Below are 21,185 nucleotides of genomic sequence, written 5' to 3'. Positions count from 1 at the left end.
TCAAATAAAGATAGCAAGTGAACGAAGACAAATTGATAATAGGAGTAAATTAGAAAGTTGCTTAAAATTGCATGCTCTATCTGAATCAGGAAAGAAACAAATTGGGTTCAGTGTCCCTTTAAGTTTATTCTACTGATGTAGGTTTTCTTTGGTTCAAAGTATCCTGTATCAGAGACAGTTTTGTTAAAAATTCTCCTTATTTCTCATTTGAACATTCTTTGTTAAGGAAAATTTGTTATTTTTAGCTTTTAGGAGACTAGTTCTCCTATTAACTAAGTTATTTTAAAATCTGGATTTTAAGATTTGAATTTTGCTCATGAGGTTTTTTTTCCTATTCAAGATACTATCTGTATTATTTTCTAAAGAATGGTTTATCCTGATTCCATTTTGGGACTGTACTACTATTTCTATGGAAATTGGTACTTATATTTAGGATTCTTTTAGAGTTTGAATATAACCTTAGTAGAGCATATTCGTGTACTGTTTATATTTTTAGCTCAGCTTTATCTGTTGGTGACATTACTGTTTTTTCCAACCTTTTTGTTGTTGAACAGTTGGCATAAGCAGTTTTAGATTCTCAAGTATATAACTCTGTTTATTTTCTTCTGATGTATTCATTTCATTAAGTTTACTATATCTATTATTATGATTTCAAATATTTTTTATTATCTGTAGCTTGTTTGGATACTAATTTGTTTAATTTCTATTATCGCCACTATTTGGAGGTTTAGAGTTTTTTCTGCCCTACTTTTAGTCTGGTGATGTAGGTCAGTTGGTGAATGTCCTGACTACAAACACTTGTTCTAGATTCAAGGGTCATAGATTCATATCCCGGCAGGGTTAATACAGCCCTTCGGCCTTTTGAGGTCAATTTATTGTGTACCATTTATGTGGGTAATAACTGTTTTTATCAGCTGCTAATTTGGTTAACTCAGAGTGTAAGCACTGAAAAAGCGTTTTTTTTGTATCCTTCTGGAAGAAAAACGCTATATAATTACTAGTTATTAGTCTGCGTGAAGGTGCAGTTCTCAAACTAGTTCTTCTGGTGGGGGGGGGGCAGATTAGATTGTTTTTTGATTAACTCAGTCCAAAATCTATATTATTCTTAAGGTTTGAATAGATTTTTAGAATGAGACCTTCTATGGCAAGAAGCTTTCTTTCTCAGTACACTCTGTGAATTTTTTTCAGGAGTGATTATACCAGTTCTTTAGCAGGAACCGGGATTGGGTTTCTATTCAATTCTATTCTTTGTCCCAAAGAATAGAACAGTCTCATGTGTTTATTCTGTCCAATCTTGGATCTGAAGACTTTACATTGTTTTGTTAGTCTCAACTTTCAAGTTGGCGATTATAAGGACTATTATGACTTTTTGTTCAGCAAGGTCATTTCATGTCCACTCCATTTTACAGGATGTTTATCTTCATATTTTATTTCATTCAGACCACTTGTGGATTCTGAGTTTCAGTTTTTTAGATAAGCTTTAACAATTTGTTGCTTTTCCATTTGGTCTAGCAACAGCTTTATGAATCTTTTCAAAGGTTCTGGATGCCCTTCTTTCTTTAATCAGACAGTAGGGTATTGTGGTGTTTCCTTATTTGGATGGTGTCTTGGTATTAGCTTAATCTTTTCTTTTATTGGAATCTCTCATGAATCAACTATTTTTTTTTCTTCACGACATGGTTAGAGAATTTACTTAACTTAAGAGTTTTGTGATTCCTCAGACAAGGGTCACCTTTTTGGGTTTCTAGATGGATTCTGTGTTCATGTCTTTGTCGTTATCGGACAAAAGTCAATTGTAATTGGCGTTAGCCTGTCTAACTTACAGTCTAGAACATTGCTTTCAGTGACTATGTTCATGGAAGTTTTAGGTCTCATAACTGCAGCATTGGGCGTGGTTTCCTTTGCTCGTTTTTCATCTGAGACCTCTTATGCTTTGCATACTGAATCAATGGTGCAGGGATTGTTTTCAGATATTACAGTTGATATTCTTAAATCCTAACACTCAACTCTCTCTGTTTTGGTGATTAGACTATCATCATTTTATTCAGGGGGCCTCCTTTTGCTCATCCTTCCTGGGCTGTATTCTTAATGGATGCAAGTCTTACAGGTTGGGGAACTGTCTGAGTGTCTCTGACAGCACAAGGGGTTTGGAAACCTCAAGAGGCGAGGTTTCCAATCAATATTTTAGAACTCCATGCTATTTTCAGAGCTCTTTCAGGTTTGGCCTCTTTTAGGAGAGAACTTTTAATTTTGCTTTCAGACAGACAATATCACAACTGTAGCATATGTCAATCATCAAATAGGGACTCACAGTTCCTTAGCAATAAAGAAGTATCTTGAATACTTTCTTAAATGGAATTCATCTCCTATCTAATTTCTACGATTTTTATCTCAGGTTTAGACATTTAGGAGGTGGATTATCTCAGCCGTCAGTCTTTACATCCGGGAGAATGGTATCTCTATACAGATGTGTTTTCTCAATTTCCCAGGTACCTTTTCAGGTCCAGGGATCCTCAGGCGGAAATTGTGGATGCATTAACAGTGTCTTGGTTTTGCAACCTGACTACATCTTTCCGCCTCTGTTTTTTTTTCCCAAGGGTGATTTCCAAGATCATATTGGAACAGTCTCATGTGTTTCTGATAGCATCAGCATAGTCTCACAGGTTTGGTATGTGGATCTTGTTCGGATGTCAAGTTGCCATCCTTTGCCACTTTCTCGTTGGCCAGCCCTCTTGTTTTAGGAGCTATTTTTCCACCAGGATCTCAAATAACTAATTTGATGGTATGGAAATGTATTAGTGTTTAGTCATAGAGGTTTCTCATTATGTTGCAGGCTTATAATTCTCTTTCAAGGAACATGTATTATCAGGTTTGGAAAACCTATATTTTATGGTGGTCTTCTCATAAATTATCTTGGAATTCTTTTAGAATTCCTAGGATTTTCTAGGATTTTACCGTTTTTTCAGGATGGTTTGGATAAGTTTGTCTGCAAATTTTTTGAAGGAACAAATCTCTGTTCTTTCTGTTTTTTATTTCCTGTAAAGATTGTTTAAACTTCCTGATATTCACTGTTTTGTTCAGGCTTTGGTTGGTATCAAGCCTGTTCATTTATTAATATCTCATTTTTGGAGTCTTCTTTGGTTTAAATATTTTGCAGGCTCTTTCTTTTGAGCCTATATTTTATTTGAAGATTATCTACTTTCTTGGAAAGTGTTTTCTTTTGACTATCTCTTCTGCTACAAGAGTTTCTTATTTATCAGTTCTCTCTTGTGTGTCTCCTTATCTAATTTTTTACATCTAGATAAGTTGTTTTGTGGAATTCTTTTTTTCCTAAGGTTGTGAATTTGAACAACATTAGTAGAGAAATTGTTGTTCCTTCTTTGTGTCCTAATCCTGAAGAATTCTTTGAATGTTCTTTACATCCTTTGGATGTGGTAAGAGCTTTATAATTCTATATCGAGGTTACTAGGATTTCTGAAGACTTCTAGTCTATTTGTTGTTTTTCTGGTTCCATAGAAGGTTAGAAAGCCTCGGCCATTTCTTTGGCATCCTCGTTAAAGCTTTTGTTTCTTAAGGCTTACTTGGAAGCAGGGCAGGCTCCACCTCAGAGTTTTACAGCTCATTCTACTAAGTTCAGTCGCCATTTCTTGGGCTTTTTCAGAATGAAGCTTCGGTTGATCAAATTTGCAAATCAGTAATTTGGTCTTCTTTGCAAATAAGAAGCCAAAGGCTCTATGGACAAGTCGAAAAGCACAAAGGAAGGAGAGAGCCTTCCATTAACTATAGGAGAAGCTCTAGGGGTGGAGTATAATCTCTGAAGAAAATCCGAAAAGTCACCTGTGATACCAAATTGTGCCAGCGAAGTATGTAAATGGTCCCATTCAATCCTATTGAATGCCTTTTCGGAGTCAAGCGCCAAAAGATAAGCATCAGGTAACGGAGCGGGGGATTGTGAATGTGCATTATACCAATATTGTGCCATAATCGCAAGGGTTTTTCTAATGTTTACTACTGAAGATCTACCCTTCACAAAACCAGTTTGGTCTGTATGAACTATAGAAGGCAGGACGATTGCCAATCTATCCACCAGGATTTTTGTTAACAGTGTATAATCCCTGTTTAGTAGTGAAATAAGGCGATATGATGACGTTTGAGTGGGATCCCTATCAGGTTTTAGTAGAAGACAAATATTAGCCTCAGTAAATCTGGCATCCATCTGTTCCATGCCCGCTAGGTAAGCAGAGTATAAAGAAGAGAGAATTGGGGCAAACTCCTCACCCAATAATTTAAAATATTCTACAGGTAGTCCATCAGGACCTGACCCGCAGCTTTCCCTAATTTGCTATTCCGTATAGCCCTAAGTACTTCCTGTGTCTGTATAGGGGAGTTGAGGAGTGATTTCTGCTCATCCGTAAGGAGGGGAAGTTGCACTGCGCCCCAGAAGCAATGTTTTGCTACTAGGTTGATTGCTTGCCTAGCGTATAAAGATGTGTACTATTTCACAAATTCAGCCATAATTTCCTTGGTGTCAGAGGTTAGATGAAATTGGGAGTTAATGGCCACAATGTGGGATTTAGGACTATATGATTTAGCGAGTTTGTCAAGCAATTTACCGTCTTTATTGCCGTGTCTGTAGTAACGGCTCTGTCTATGCATATTAAGTTTGTTCTTCTTCTGAAGCTGTCTTTGGTAGAAAAGGTCATCAGGCAGCTGTCTGTTTGATTCTACTGCTTTTAATTTAAGTTTTTTTAAAGAAAAACTTAATTGTGTGGATTTAATTTCTCAGTGGAAATAGCTGTTATTTTATCCCTCCCTCTCTAGTGACTCTTCTGTAGACTTCCACATCTTGGGTATTTCTATCCCATATGTCACTAGCTCATGGACTCTTGCCAATTACATGAAAGAAAACATAATTTATGTAAGAACTTACCTGATAAATTCATTTCTTTCATATTAGCAAGAGTCCATGAGACCCACCCTTTTTATTGTGGTTGTGTTTTTTTTTATAAAAGCACAATTCTATTTCCAGTTCCTCTTTTTGTATGCTTTTTTACTCCTTTTTGTTATCTCCTCACTACTTGGCTATTCGTTAAACTGAGTTGTGGGTGTGGTGGGAGGTGTATTTATAGGCATTTGAGGTTTGGTAAACTTTGCCCGCTCCTGGTAGGAATATATATCCCATACGTCACTTGCCAATATGAAAGAAATGCATTTATCAGGTAAGTTCGAACATAAATTATGTTTTTTCAGGCTTTGTTTTATGGTAATAGGTGCCTGCCTTTCCTACCCATTTTTCATTTGTGGACTCCTTAGCTTGGGTATTGATTCCTACAATTAAAGGGACACTGTACCCAAACATTTTCTTTTGTAATTCAGAAACAGCATGCAATTTTAAGCAACTTTCTAATTTACTCCTATTATCAATTTTTCTTCGTTCTCTTGCTATCATTATTTGAAAAAGAAGGCATCTAAGCTTTTTTTTTTTTGTTTGTTTCAGTACTCTGGACAGCACTTTTTAATTGGTGGATGAATTTATCCACCAATCAGCAAGGACAACCCAGGTTGTTCACCAAAAATGGGCCGGCATCTAAACTTACATTCTTGCATTTCAAATAAAGATACCAAGAGAAAGAAGAAAATTTGATAATAGGAGTAAATTAGAAAGTTGCTTAAAATTTCATGCTCAATCTGAATCATGAAATAAAATTTTGGGGTACAGTGTCCCTTTAAGGATTTTGTGGACTCTTGCTACCTAGAAAGAAAACATAATTTATGCTTACCTGACAAATTTCTTTCTTTCTTGGTGATAAGAGTCCACAAACCCTCCGTTTTTTTTTTTGTTACTGGTTAGCGGCAGTTATAGTTTGCACCTCTTTTGCCTACTATCCTTCTTACTTCATTCCCCTTTTCTATGCGTACTACTGGGAGGGAAGTGGGAGAGATATTTAAGGTTTTGCTGTGGGGTCTCTCTGCCTCCTCCTGGTAGCCAGTAAGTAAATTCCCGCAAGTAAGGATTTTGTGGACTCTTACCACCAAGAAAGAAAGAAATGTATCAGGTAAACATACATTTTTTTTTTTGCATCTTAGGCAACAAGAAACCTCCAGAGGAGTATATGCCTCAGAAGATTTATATACATTTCCTCCTACATTTGTGGGTGACTCAAGTACCTTGAAAGTAAATCTTCAAAACAACTCATTTACAACATATATGGTAAAGTTATTTTTCTGAGTAATTTAACTAGCAATAACCACAACCTATCTTATCAATTATGTATACCACTTCTACTTTTTTTTTCCTTGGCTAGACTGTGTCACCTCTTCTACAAGTAACATTTAAAAAATACAAACTTGGTAAAATATTAAAGGATAATTAGTGTATGTTAAACTTGAGTCATAGGCTGAAGACATCCTTGTTATATGTACTAGCACATACAAACCCTTAAACCCACTACTAGTTAATTTATGAATACCCTGCACGCTTAGTTTTTGTTGTTGTTTGCATGCTTTAGATTAACTTAATTCATATAATGCATGTGTTTGCAAATAAAATCCTTTGTGTTGACTTGCAGCTCAAATTTGTTAGTCCAAAAGCACCTTTTCAAATGAAGCATTCCAAATATTCCTTGAGGTAAGTATATTAAAATGTATACTGAATTTAACTTTAAGATCAAGTTACTGTATATAAGGTGTGTACTAATTATTATTTTTCAGGCCAACAATGAAATGACAAGTGTTCACTGAATGCATGCTTTCTCTTGGTTTGCTTTTGAATGAAATTTTCATTTTTGTTAATTTATTGATGTTTGAAGATTAACCAATATTTTTGTGTGCATTTTTTGTGGTTATTTTTACTGGCTTAACTTTGTAGTGTTTACCTTTAGCCACTGAAGTACCACACATTTCACTCTAACTTAATTTGCTGTAAAAGAGCTAATCGATTACCTATCCAATGTTCAGCTGTTTTACTACATAATGTGATGAGTCTTTTTTAAAGCCCATCATACAACATGTTATGGAATAAATGTATATTGCCATTAGAATATGTGTGAAAAGAAGATGGTTAAGTAGGATTGAGTAGCACGCACCAATTTCTTTTTATTTATTGAGGTAAAATGGTTACAACACGTTTTTACAGAAAATAATGCTTAAAGTACTTTAAGACATCTGGAGAGTCTGTGAAACAGAAAACTGAAAACCAAAATACTGTATATAAACAATAATGCATCCATCACACAAGCATTTTCCTGATTGCTAAGTTTAAATCAAACCTCAAGTAACATTTTGTCAATGTTTTTTTAAGACTGGGTAGGGGAACGTCTGTCCGATGTAAAGATTAGTCTGAGTCATCAGTGTGAAAACGGCGGACCATGAACGGGTTTGTTATCTAGCATTATATCTTTCAATTCTTCTAGGTCGGTATAAGGTCCCATTTAGAGCTGGGCTCCAGATAAGGGGAAGGGAGAAGAGAGAAATAAAAAAGGACACATACATGTTGGGAGGTGTAGGGATAGATGAATTCAAGTTAAAGCTGAATCGAGTCACTCCAGACCGCCCAATAGAGGTCCATGGAGTCCTGGAGTCTGTGTGCGTGCCGTTCTATTGTAGCAAAGTGATTTATTAACTCGCGGATTGTAGTGATGGAAGGGGGCTCAAGCTGTTTCCATGCTCTGGCTATGCATAGTTTAACCGCTGCCATCACATAGATTACCATTTTCTTTGTTGGGACAGGGAGGTGCTCCTCGAGCATGTGAAATAAGGCAATCTGAGGAGAGAGCGGTACGTTTATATTGATTCTATCTCTCTCCACATCAGTGTTAACTTCGGGCAAGACCACCAGATATGGATGTCCATGCCTTGTTGGCCGCACTGTCTCTAACATTGCGAGGAGACTGAGTTGAGCATTCTAGAGAATCTCACTGGCGTCCTGTGCCACTTCAACAAGACCTTGATACATACTTCAAAGACGGTTACACAATGCAGTGTTTTTTTGGTGAGCACGAGTGCCCTGGAGATATCCCTTTTGGGTATTATAGTTTCAAGTTCTTGATCTGCCACAGGACTCATATAGAATGCTCATTTAAAAGTGCTCTATAATGGAACGAAAGGTGCCTTCTCATTCCCCTCCCGCTAATCCACCGCTCCTCCCATTTAGTATGGTCTCTCAAGCCACACTTTGGGAATTTCCATAATTTGAGAAGACTGGTGATTCTACCTGCCTCAAACTGAAGCCAGGGTGGGCAATTTTCTTGTAGTTGGGAAATTTGTGTCACTGTATATAGTCTTTTATTCACATATAAGTCCTGTACTCGGGTGATCTCAAGTTTCATCCAGTAATCCATATGGAGGTTTGGAAAACCCCATAACAACCTATTCAGATGTTGAACTGGGGAGGGATGAGGTGCAATTTCGCTGTGGTGTCTGAGGACGTGCCACATAATTAAGTTTTGTTGAACTATAGGATTATCAACTAGTTTGGCAAGGGATTTATTTTTGGGGACCCATATGATCTGATTTAAGGATAGGTCGCCCGGTACCGCTAGCTCTTCCCATCTGTACCACCCAGGTCTTTCTTCCTTCTGACCCCAGCCTGCTATATGAGACAGTCTGGCTGCCTCATAGTAGAGAAACACGTTGGGGAAGGATACCACCCCTTTGGAAATATGTCTCTGAAGAATCTTATGTGCTACCTTCGGAATCTTCCCATTCCACACATATCTTAGAAATGGCTGGTGAATCGCTTGTAGGGTTTTATGCGGCACATTCAGAGGCAAGCATTTGAAAAGATATAAGACCTTGGGTAGCAGGAACATTTTAATTGTTGCTATCCTACCCAACCATGAAATTTCACTATAATCCCACTTTGTTTTTAAGAGACTTAATCTCACTAATGAGCTTGTCAAAGTTAAATTAGATAGTAGCCTCACTATGTTTGCTCAATTTAATACAGAGATGTGTCAAGTATTCCCGGGACCAGTTGAATTTGTATCGTTCCTGCAACTCCTTGAGTTGGGTTTGATCAGAGTTAATACGGAAAACCTCAGTCTTGGAAGGGTTGACTTTGTAAAACTGTATCTACCAAATTGGTCTATTAATCAAAGGACTGATTCTATGGATTTGACTGGGTCAAACAACAGGAGAGTCACGTCGTCAGCAAGTACGATTCGCTTTTCATGATTGCCAAAAGGCACCCCTGTTATCAATGTCGAGTTATAGACCGCCTGGGCGAAGGGTTCCATCGCCAGAGCTAATATCAAAGGTGACAGGGGGCGCCCCTGCCATGTGCCATTGGAAATGGATATCTCCGGGGAGCAAAAACCTGTACCTCTAACCTTTGAATACAGGGAGGAATAAAGGACTCTAATTACCGCAATAACTGGCTCCGGAAACCCAAACGATTTCAGAACCTCCCAGAGATAGTCCCATCAGACCCTGTTGAATGCCTTTTCAGCATAAAGTGACAGGGCCGCGATGGGCATCCCTCTCACCCCAGCGTCCAAGAAGATAGAGAGAAGCGGCATGTTATTATCAAGCCCCTGACGTCCCTTAGTAAACCTCACCTGGTCAGTGTTGAACAGGGAGGGTAGCATGTGCGCTAATTTGTCCACAAACATTTTAGAACATAGTTTGGTATTGACGTTAATCAACGAGATTAGTCTATAATTGCCACAGAGTGACAGATCTTTATCCGGCTTCGGAATGGCTATGATAGTCGCCTCCAGGTTCTCCCTTAAAATATGGCCCTCCGACTTAATCTCATTGAACACCTGATACAAAGTTTGCGAAAAAGATGACCGTTTAGCTTCTTATAAAAAGAGCAAAGGAAACCATCTGGTCCTGGGGCTTTATTGTTTTAGATCTGTTTAATCACCTCTGAGATTTCCTTTAGTGTGAACGGGTTTAATAACCTGTTTTTAGCTTCCTCAGTTAGAGAAGGCAGTCCCAAACCCAGCAGAAAACTTGCAATCTCGGGGGTCAGGGCCTCGGTGGGACGCTCGTGTTGAGCTATATTATACAATCTGTCGTAGAAGTCTGAAAAGGCCTTGCCTATATCAGTCGGAGTCACCGCTCTCTTCACGTTGAGATCAGTGAAGGAAATTTGCAGTCACAGTACGGTCCCGAAGTTTCCGAGCCAACAGCGAGTCAGCTTTGTTACTTTTATAGTACATGAGCCTTTTGAGCTTAGCCAGAGCCAACTGGGATCTCTGAATCTCAAGTTCCCTAATTTGGCCCCAGAGTTGAACAGTTTCCACGGATAGGGTCTGTGAAGGGGAAAGCTTGTTAAGCTTCTCTTTGGATCTAAGTTTGCAGGTAAATATCCCCAGAGGGGCTCCTCTGGCTTTCCGCCAAGCAGCTAATCTACTTGTACAGTAACCTCTCAGGAAGGATTTCATGGCAGCCCATCTGATTTGATGGGAAGTCTGCCCCACCTTATTTTTTAGGAGAAATCTCAAGTTCCCTAATTTGGCCCCAGAGTTGAACAGTTTCCACGGATAGGGTCTGTGAAGGGGAAAGCTTGTTAAGCTTCTCTTTTGATCTAAGTTCGCAAGTAAATTTCCCCAGAGGGGCGCCGCTGGCTTTCCGCCAAGCAGCTAATCTACTTGTACAGTAACCTCTCAGGAAGGATTTCATGGCAGCCCATCTGATTTGATGGGAAGTCTGCTCCACCGGATTGTTTAGGAGAAATTCGTTGATTTTCTTTACTATATCCTGTTTAAAAGTTAGGGCCTCCCAGAGACAGGTCGGGAGCTTTCAAGTCGGTCTCACCTGCGGAGGAACTCCACCTTCTAGGGAGAACGTGACTGCATCATGATCCGACCAATCACACAGAGATATTTTAGCGGATGTAACTCTACTAAGATTCCAAGAATCTACAAAGAACATGTCTAGCCTTGAATAAGACCTGTGCAGTGGAGAAAAGTATGAGAAATTCCTAGTATCTGGATGGCACGACCTCCACATATCAAACACAGAATGCTGAAAGTTCAAATTTCTGAATTATGGGGCTGCAGCCAAGGAGAAAGCATCCAATTTTTTACCAGTGGGAAGTTGTTTTATCCATCTGGGGCTCTAACACTACATTGAAATTGCCTCCTACCACACTAGATGAATTAAGTGTAACGCCAACTGCCTGTTTAATAGTATGGAGACTTCTCTACTCTCTTCATGGAGCGAGGCACTGTAAATTACTGGAAAATGTTGGAGTTTGGGAGTGTTGTCAGCAAGCCAGTGAGTCTCTTGAATAAGGGCTACATCCGTGTGTAGTGATTTAAGGAGTAGCCATTGTATATTCCAATGTGGTATGTGTTAGGGAACATAGGGGATCTGGGTAGAGATGAGGAAAGGATAGGCCGAGAGTAAAAAAGGGGTGGGGAGGTCTAGAGCCCTAGCCTCCAACTGAGTGTGACCTATCTTTTATCAGCTTTAAGTAGTTAATAACGCACGTTCGCAATCTGAAGCAAATAAGAAAAGGTTTAGTAAATCTAAGTTCTGTTGTTTACTGAGTAAACCATAAGATTAGGGGGGGGTGGATATAGGGTAAATAGAGAGTGGTCAAAAAATCTGTTACCTTGCTTTCACTTTTTAAAATATGACCTTTTCTCTCACTGTATTTGCACGAATGCAAGGAATGTTGCGGTGCGGCCCCGCAGTCAGGGGACCTTAAGTCAAAAAATGGAAAGGTTGAGTGTAAAGTGTAGCTGTAGACTATTAACACATATTATCCTATGTAGATAGTCAGTTGTAAGGGGTAGTACACAGTGGGGGCTAGTAGTGGGTAAGTTTGTAGTCTCCAGGTGGGTACAAGGTGGATCTATTCTCTGAAGCAATATAATAGAGTTTTGTCACTCGGCCTATGCGTCATGTATCGTTGTAGGCCTCATAGTGTAGTGCAACTGAAAACTGCTCTGTGTGAACTGAAGGGCGTTGTCCCTTGTCAGGGTCTAATCTCAGATGAGAAAAATAGATACTCAGTTCACACTGTAAACACAGTGAAAATAAGGATCATAGAGGCGCCACCCAAGGCTGATTGACGATTCGTAAATTCCCACCAAAGGGCAACTCTTCACGGGAACAAAATCTGAATAATATAGGAAGAAACAAAGAAGGCGGCGCTCCAATGGCGTATTATCTCACAGGTACGAACCCTCCAACTATATTCAGTGTCCCCAATAGGAGATATACTCACAAGCTTCACAAAGTGCACAATAATGCAGTCTGGGAGATTAGGAGCTTCCCATCTGGCTCACAAACAGAACTGTGATGTCCAAGGACCCCACAGTGACAGTTAACATCCAGCAGGATTCAAATATAGCACACTTCAAAATTAAAAGTGTTGAATATAAAATTTATTTTTTATTAAAATGTGCAAGATGGCACATTTTAAAATCAAGCTGCATTTCGCAATGAACGCTTACTTGCTCAAGCAGCATAAAAGACACCACATATTGTACAAATATATATACACCATACAAATAGACATTCATTGGTTACAAGACTCCATATAATTAACATATATACAAGTATCACCTGAACATCAAAATAGTCAGTGTATTACTAGCAGCCACATTATAATGGATATTTAAAACTGCTAATGGATGGAACATATAGGCTGCAGCGTGTGTAGTACCGATCGTCGGATCACCATGAGCATGACGTCACACATATCACGATGTATCGGGAACCCAAAGAACAACACGTGGTTATCCATACGTCACCGGTGAATATCTCCTAGACTGGAATAAACACAGCGGAGTCTATCAACAAACATCAGAAACATTGTATCTACACAAAAAAAAAATACAAACCAAATATTAATAATGTATCTAATATAGCAGTAGACAAAATGGTAAACGTATAACAACATCTTCTAAAGAATCAATTGTCAAAATAGAGACAAATTACAATATCAAAAAAACATATATATGGAACATTGTAAAACTATAACAAGGATAAGATTATTACAAAATATTAACACTAAAAAATACTTAAAATCACACTATGGATCCAATATTAATTGAAGGCTGCTAGATCAATATTTTCATTAAGACCTTCAGGTAGTAATGATCTAATCTTCCAGATCCAAAACGTTTCCCTTTGTCTAAGTCTCAGAAACCGGTTATATTGGTTAGATGGGGGAATAAACTCTATTGGTTTAATTATATAAATAAATTTTTCCCCTTGATGTTTACAAACACTATGATGCGATATACTATGCTTTAGAAATTTGTTTTCTCTTGTTAAGTGTGTTCAGTCCACGGGTCATCCATTACTTATGGGATATATTCTCTTTCCTAACAGGAAGTTGCAAGAGGATCACCCAAGCAGAGCTGCTATATAGCTCCTCCCCTCACATGTCATACCCAGTCATTCTCTTGCAACTCTCAACAAAGAAGGAGGTCGCGAGAGGAGTTGGAGTTATAATTATTCTTCAATCAAAAGTTTGTTATTTTAAAATGACACCGGAGTGTGCCGTTTTTTGTATCTCAGGCAGTATTTGGAGAAGAATCTGCCTGCGTTTTTCTATGATCTTAGCAGACGTAACTAAGATCCGCTGGCTGTTCTCGACATTCTGAGGAGTAGGGTAACTTCAGAAAGAGGGGAATAGCATGCGGGGTCCTCCGCAAATGAGGTATGTGCAGTACATTATTTTCTGGGAATGGAATTGACTAAGAAAATACTGCTGTTACCCATATGATGTAAGTACAACCTTAAATGCAGTAGTAGCGACTGGTATCAGGCTGATAAATGTATGCGCAGTTGAGTTATTTTCTAGGGACTAGAATTTGACTGAGAAAATACTGTTAATACTGAAATAATGTTTAAGCCTTATCTGCAGTGGAAGTGACTGGTAGCAGGCTTAGTGATAACTTTACATGACATTGAAAATGTTGTTTTTAAAACGTTTACTGGCATGTTATTCGTTTTGTGAGGTACTTTGGTGATAAATCTTTTGGGCATGATTTTTTTCCACATGGCTAACGTATTTTTCTGCATAGAAACCGTTATATCAGGTCTCCCACTGTTGTAATATGAGTGGGAGGGACCTTGTTTTAGCGCCTTGTTGCGCAGTTAAAATTCTAGCACAGTCTTTCTGTTTCTTCCTCATTGATCCAGGACGTCTCTAGAGAGCTCAGGGGTCTGCAAAATTCGTTTTTGAGGGAGGTAATCAGTCACAGCAGATCTGTGACAGTGTGTTTGACTGTGATTAAAGCGTTAAATCTTAATTTGATATCCGTTTTTGGGTATTGAGGGTTAATCATCCTTTTGCTAATGGGTGCAATCCTCTGCTAATTAATACATTTCTCGTTAAGAATTGTTTGATTATAACTGAATTAGTTTTCTTTGTAATTCAACTGTGTTTTTAAAAGCGCTGCAGCGTTTTTTATAATTGCTTGTAAACTTGTTGAGAGTGATTTCCAAGCTTGCTAGCTCATTGCTAAGTCTGTTTAAACATGTCTGATACAGAGGAATCTGCTTGTTCATTGTGTTCAAAAGCCGATGTGGAGCCCAATAGAAATATGTGTACCAATTGTATTGATATTACTTTGAATAAAAGTCAATCTTTACCGATAAAGAAATTATCACCAGACGACGAGGGGGAAGTTATGCCGTCTAACTCTCCTCACGTGTCAGTACCTTCGTCTCCCGCTCGGGAGATGCATAAGATTGAGGCGCCAAGTACATCAAGGCCCTTACAAATCACTTTACATGATATGGCTAATGTTATGAAAGAAGTATTATACAATATGCCCGAATTAAGAGGCAAGCGCGATAGCTCTGGGTTAAGGACAGAGCGCGCTGATGACACGAGAGCCATGTCTGATACTGCGTCACAATTTGCAGAACATGAGGACGGTGAGCTTCATTCTGTCGGTGACGGTTCTGATCCGGGGAGACCGGATTCAGAAATTTTAAATTTAAGCTTGAGAACCTCCGCGTGTTACTAGGGGAGGTGTTAGCGGCTCTGAATGATTGCGACACGGTGGCAATCCCAGAGAAATTATGTAGGTTGGATAGATACTATGCGGTACCGGTGTGTACTGACGTTTTTCCTATACCAAAAAGGCTTACAGAAATTATTAGTAAGGAGTGGGATAGACCCGGTGTGCCCTTTTCCCCTCCTCCGATATTTAGAAAAATGTTCCCTATAGACGCCACCACACGAGACTTATGGCAGACGGTCCCTAAGGTGGAGGGAGCAGTTTCTACTTTAGCCAAGCGTACCACTATCCCGGTGGAGGATAGCTGTGCTTTCTCAGATCCAATGGATAAAAAATTAGAGGGTTACCTTAAGAAAATGTTTGTTCAACAAGGTTTTATATTGCAGCCTCTTGCATGCATTGCGCCTGTCACGGCTGCAGCGGCATTCTGGTTTGAGTCTCTGGAAGAGGCGATTCGCACAGCACCATTGGATGAGACTTTGAGCAAAGTTAGAACGCTTAAACTAGCTAATGCGTTTGTTTCAGATGCCGTAGTGCATTTAACCAAACTTACGGCTAAAAATTCCGGATTCGCCATACAGGCGCGTAGGGCGCTATGGCTTAAATCCTGGTCAGCAGATGTAACTTCTAAGTCTAAACTACTTAACATTCTCTTCAAAGGGCAGACCTTATTCGGGCCCGGCTTGAAGGAAATTATTGCTGACATTACGGTAGGTAAGGGCCACACCCTTCCTCAGGACAGGGCCAAATCAAAGGCCAAACAGTCTAATTTTCGTGCCTTTCGTAACTTCAAGGCAGGAGCAGCATCAACTTCCTCCGCTCCAAAACAGGAAGGAACTACTGCTCGTTACAGACAGGGTTGGAAAGGCAACCAGTCATGGAACAAGGGCAAGCAGGCCAGAAAGCCTACTTCCGCCCCTAAGACAGCATGAAGACAGGGCCCCCTCTCCGGAGACGGATCTAGTGGGGGGCAGACTTTCTCTCTTCGCCCAGGCTTGGGCAAGAGATGTACAGGATCCCTGGACGTTGGAGATTGTATCTCAGGGATACCTTCTGGATTTCAAAACTTCTCCTCCACAAGGGAGGTTTCATCTGTCAAGGTTATCAACAAACCTAGTAAAGAAAGAGGCATTTCTACAATGTGTACAAGACCTCTTAGTGATGGGAGTGATCCACCCAGTTCCGCAAACGGAACAAGGGCAAGGGTTTTACTCAAATCTGTTTGTGGTTCCCAAAAAAGAGGGAACATTCAGACCAATCTTAGACTTAAAATTTCTAAGGGTTCCATCGTTCAAGATGGAAACCATTCGGAACATCCTACCCATGATCCAAGAGGGTCAATATATGACCACAGTGGACTTAAAGGATGCCTACCTTCACATACCGATTCACAAAGATCATTATCGGTACCTAAGGTTTGCTTTTCTAGACAGGCATTATCAGTTTGTAGCTCTTCCCTTCGGGTTAGCTACGGCCCCGAGAATTTTTACGAAGGTTCTGGGCTCACTTCTGGCGGTACTAAGACCACGAGGCATAGCGGTGGCTCCGTACCTAGACGACATTCTGATACAAGCGTCAAGTTTTCCAAATGCAAAGTCTCATACAGAGATAGTTCTAGCATTTCTGAGGTCGCATGGGTGGAAAGTGAACGTGGAAAAGAGTTCTCTGTTACCACTCACAAGGGTTCCTTTTCTAGGGACTCTTATAGATTCTGTAGAGATGAAGATTTACCTGACGGAGTCCAGGTTATCAAAGATTCTCAATGCTTGCCGTGTCCTTCACTCCATTCCAAGCCCATCAGTAGCTCAGTGCATGGAAGTAATCGGCTTAATGGTCGCGGCAATGGACATAGTGCCATTTGCGCGCCTGCATCTCAGACCGCTGCAACTATGCATGCTATGTCAATGGAACGGGGATTACTCAGATCTGTCCCCTTTGCTAAATCTGGACCAGGAGACCAGAGATTCTCTTCTCTGGTGGTTGTCTCGGGTTCATCTGTCCAAAGGAATGACCTTTCGCAGACCAGATTGGACGATTGTAACAACAGATGCCAGCCTACTAGGCTGGGGAGCAGTCTGGAATTCCCTGAAGGCTCAGGGATCGTGGACTCAGGAGGAGAAACTCCTCCCAATAAACATTCTAGAATTAAGAGCAATATTCAATGCTCTTCTAGCTTGGCCTCAGTTAGCAACACTGAGGTTCATCAGATTTCAGTCGGACAACATCACGACTGTGGCTTACATCAATCATCAAGGGGGAACCAGGAGTTCCCTAGCGATGTTGGAAGTCTTGAAGATAATTCACTGGGCAGAGTCTCACTCTTGCCACCTGTCAGCGATCTACATCCCAGGCGTGGAGAACTGGGAGGCGGATTTTCTAAGTCGCCAGACTTTTCATCCGGGGGAATGGGAACTTCACCCGGAGGTATTTGCTGAACTGATTCGTCGTTGGGGCAAACCGGATCTAGATCTCATGGCATCTTGCCAGAACGCCAAGCTTCCTTGTTACGGATCCAGGTCCAGGGACCCGGGAGCGGTACTGGTAGATGCACTAGCAGCCCCTTGGGTTTTCAACATAGCTTATGTGTTTCCACCTTTTCCGTTGCTACCTCGACTGATTGCCAGGATCAAACAGGAGAGCATCGGTGATTCTGATAGCGCCTGCGTGGCCACGCAGGACCTGGTTTGCAGACCTAGTGGACATGTCGTCCTGTCCACCATGGTCTCTACCCCTGAGGCAGGACCTTCTAATTCAGGGTCCTTTCAACCATCCAAACCTAATTTCTCTGAGGCTGACTGCTTGGAAATTGAACGCTTGATCCTATCAAAGCGTGGGTTTTCGGATTCGGTTATTGATACATTAATACAGGCTCGGAAACCTGTTACCAGAAAAATTTACCATAAGATATGGCGTAAATATTTACATTGGTGTGAATCCAAGAGTTACTCATGGAGTAAGGTTTGGATTCCTAGGATATTGTCCTTTCTACAAGAGGGTTTAGAAAAGGGCTTATCCGCTAGTTCACTAAAGGGACAGATTTCTGCTCTGTCTATTCTTTTACACAAGCGTCTGGCAGAGAATCCAGACATCCAGGCTTTTTGTCAGGCTTTGGCTAGAATTAAACCTGTATTTAAAACTGTTGCTCCTCCTTGGAGCTTAAACTTGGTTCTTAAAGTTCTGCAGGGTGTTCCGTTTGAACCCCTTCATTCCATTGATATTAAACTTTTATCTTGGAAAGTTCTGTTTTTGATGGCTATTTCCTCGGCTCGAAGAGTCTCCGAGTTATCTGCCTTACATTGTGATTCCCCTTATCTGATATTTCATTCAGACAAGGTAGTCCTGTGTACTAAACCGGGGTTTTTACCTAAGGTTGTTTCTAACAGGAATATCAATCAAGAGATTGTTTTTCCATCATTATGTCCTAATCCTTCTTCAAAGAAGGAACGTCTTTTGCATAATCTAGACGTAGTCCGTGCCCTGAAGTTTTACTTACAGGCAACTAAAGATTTTCGGCAAACTTCTTCTCTGTTTGTCGTTTACTCTGGACAGAGGAGAGGTCAAAAGGCTTTGGCTACCTCTCTCTCTTTTTGGCTTAACATAGCATAATTCGTTTAGCCTATGAGACTGCTGGACAGCAGCCTCCTGGACGAATTACAGCTCATTCCACTAGAGCTGTGGCTTCCACTTGGGCCTTTAAGAATGAGGCCTCTGTTGAACAGATTTGCAAGGCTGCAACTTGGTCTTCACTTCATACTTTTTCCAAATTTTACAAATTTGATACTTTTGGTTCCTTCTGTTTAAAGTTCCTGCCTTGTCCCTCCCATCATCCGTGTACTTTAGCTTTGGTATTGGTATCCCATAAGTAATAGATGACCCGTGGACTGAACACACTTAACAAGAGAAAACATAATTTATGCTTACCTGATAAATTTATTTCTCTTGTAGTGTGTTCAGTCCACGGCCCGCCCTGTCTTTTTTGAGGCAGGTTCTAAATTTTAAATTATAACTCCAGTCACCACTGCACCCTATAGTTTCTCCTTTCTCGTCTTGTTTCGGTCGAATGACTGGGTATGACATGTGAGGGGAGGAGCTATATAGCAGCTCTGCTTGGGTGATCCTCTTGCAACTTCCTGTTGGGAAGGAGAATATATCCCATAAGTAATGGATGACCCGTGGACTGAACACACTACAAGAGAAATAAATTTATCAGGTAAGCATAAATTATGTTTTTAATATCTCTCAAATGTTCACCCCAATGTTTTCTAAGGGATCTGCTATTGCGAACACAATACTGGAGTCCACAAATGCAGTCCACTAAGTAAACCACATAACAACTATCACAACTAATTCTAGATTTAATAGAACATTTTTAACCAGTTGTATTAGACTTAAAGGACCAGTCAACACAGTAGATTTGCATAATCAACAAATGCAAGATAACAAGACAATGCAATAGCACTTAGTCTGAACTTCAAATGACTACTAGATTTTTTTTTTCTGACAATTTTAAATGTTATGTATTTTTCCACTCCCCCTGTACCATGTGACAGCCATCAGCCAATCACAAATGTATACACGTACCATGTGACAGCCCTCAGCATTTCACAAATGCATACACACTTATTCTTGCACATGCTCGGTAGGAGCTGGTGACTCAAAAATGTTAAATATAAAAATACTGTGCACATTTTGTTAATAGAAGTAAATTGGAAAGTTGTTTAAAATGGCATGCTCTATCTGAATAATAAAAGTTTAATTTTGATTCAGTGTCCCTTTGTTAGCCAGGAAAATACAAGTACCACATCTAGATTTACCACATCTATAAACACCGTTCATATTACCTACAAATGTATTAACCTGGGTGCCAAATAATTCTTTAAAGTGGGTGCCCATTTAAACACACAAACAGGTCTTTCTCCAATACGATCCTTTAGAATAGGATCCAAAGACAACACAGACCAATGCTTATTCAATATGTCTATAATATCCCTATAATTACTAATAAATTTAGTAATACATTTAGTAGAGTTGATAAATTTACTGTAAATTTCCTTAATTCTTTTCTTCTCAAAAAAGAATTCCCTATTAAGGGCCAATACCCTGTCTCTACTATTATAAATAGAAGTGGGGTTATATTTTTTATCTAGAAATATTTTCTCTAAAATTCTAAAAATCCTCCACTTTCGTACAGTTACGTCTAATACGTCTGAACTGACTAAATGGAATATTATCCAACGATTTTGGATGATGATTACTTTTACGATTGCTATAGCTATTGGAGTCCACTTTTTTGAAAAAAACTCTTTGAAATCAACTGTCCATTAGGATCCCATTTAAGGGATACAGCCAAAAAACTCTATATACTCAGATTTAATAACATGAGAAAAGGACATACCCCATTGGTATTGGAATTTAAATGGTCCATAAATTGTACAGCCAATTCCCTACTGCCATCCCAAAGAAAAAGCAGATAGTCTATGAAACGGCCATAGAAGACAACGCTTGCCGAGAATTTAGATTGGTATGTAAAATCCTGCTCAAAATAAAGAGGTTAGCAAAGCTCGGTGGAAAACGTGTCCCCACGGCCGTTCCACAAATCTGTAAACAATACTTATCCAGATAAACAAAATAATTATGAGTGAGGATAAAATAAATAGCATCAATCAAAAAATCACGTTGTCTAACCGGGAGATAACAATCTGAATCCAAAAAATATTTCACTGCCTGTATACCCAATTTGTGTTTGATATTAGAATATAATGCTGTGACATCACAACTAATCCAATAACGATCAGCCCTGCTAGCAGGTACTTTACTAATCTTATCAAGCAAGTCAGTAGTATCCCTAATATAGGAATCCAAATTTTGCACATATCTCTTAAGGTACCAATCTATATACAGTGAAAGATTACTAGTGAGAAAATCAACGCCTGAAATTATAGGTCTCCCCGGAGGGTTCAACAAACTCTAATGAATTTTTGGAAGATGGTAATAGCAGGCCACCCCTGGTTTTTCAGGAAGGAGAAAATTTCTTTCTTAGTTAAAATACCCTGGAGTAGCCCACCATCAACCAATCTGATTAGTTCCTTAGTAAATTTAATAGAGGGATTCTGATCCAACACTTTATAATAAGTCTTATCTTCCAATATTCAATTGGCTTCCAAAATATAATCCAATTTATTTTGAACTACTACTCCTCCTCCTCCTCCTCCTCCTTTATCGGCTTGCCTAATGATAATATTAGTG

At 39.6% G+C, this 21,185-nt stretch overlaps 1 protein-coding gene across 1 annotated transcript in view; it reads left to right on the top strand.

The window, feature by feature from the left end:
- Window positions 1-21,185, top strand: part of CEP192 (centrosomal protein 192) — a 1,162,204-nt gene that overhangs the window by 1,122,602 nt on the left and 18,417 nt on the right. Inside the window, exons 45-46 of the mRNA XM_053715857.1 lie at window positions 6,088-6,211; window positions 6,570-6,628. Coding sequence (XP_053571832.1) covers window positions 6,088-6,211; window positions 6,570-6,628 — 183 coding nt within the window. The remainder of the gene's footprint in view (window positions 1-6,087; window positions 6,212-6,569; window positions 6,629-21,185) is intronic.

The sequence above is a fragment of the Bombina bombina genome, chromosome 5 (assembly GCF_027579735.1).
Source record: "Bombina bombina isolate aBomBom1 chromosome 5, aBomBom1.pri, whole genome shotgun sequence".
NCBI lineage: Eukaryota > Metazoa > Chordata > Amphibia > Anura > Bombinatoridae > Bombina > Bombina bombina.
This window is presented reverse-complemented; position numbering and strand designations above follow the sequence as displayed.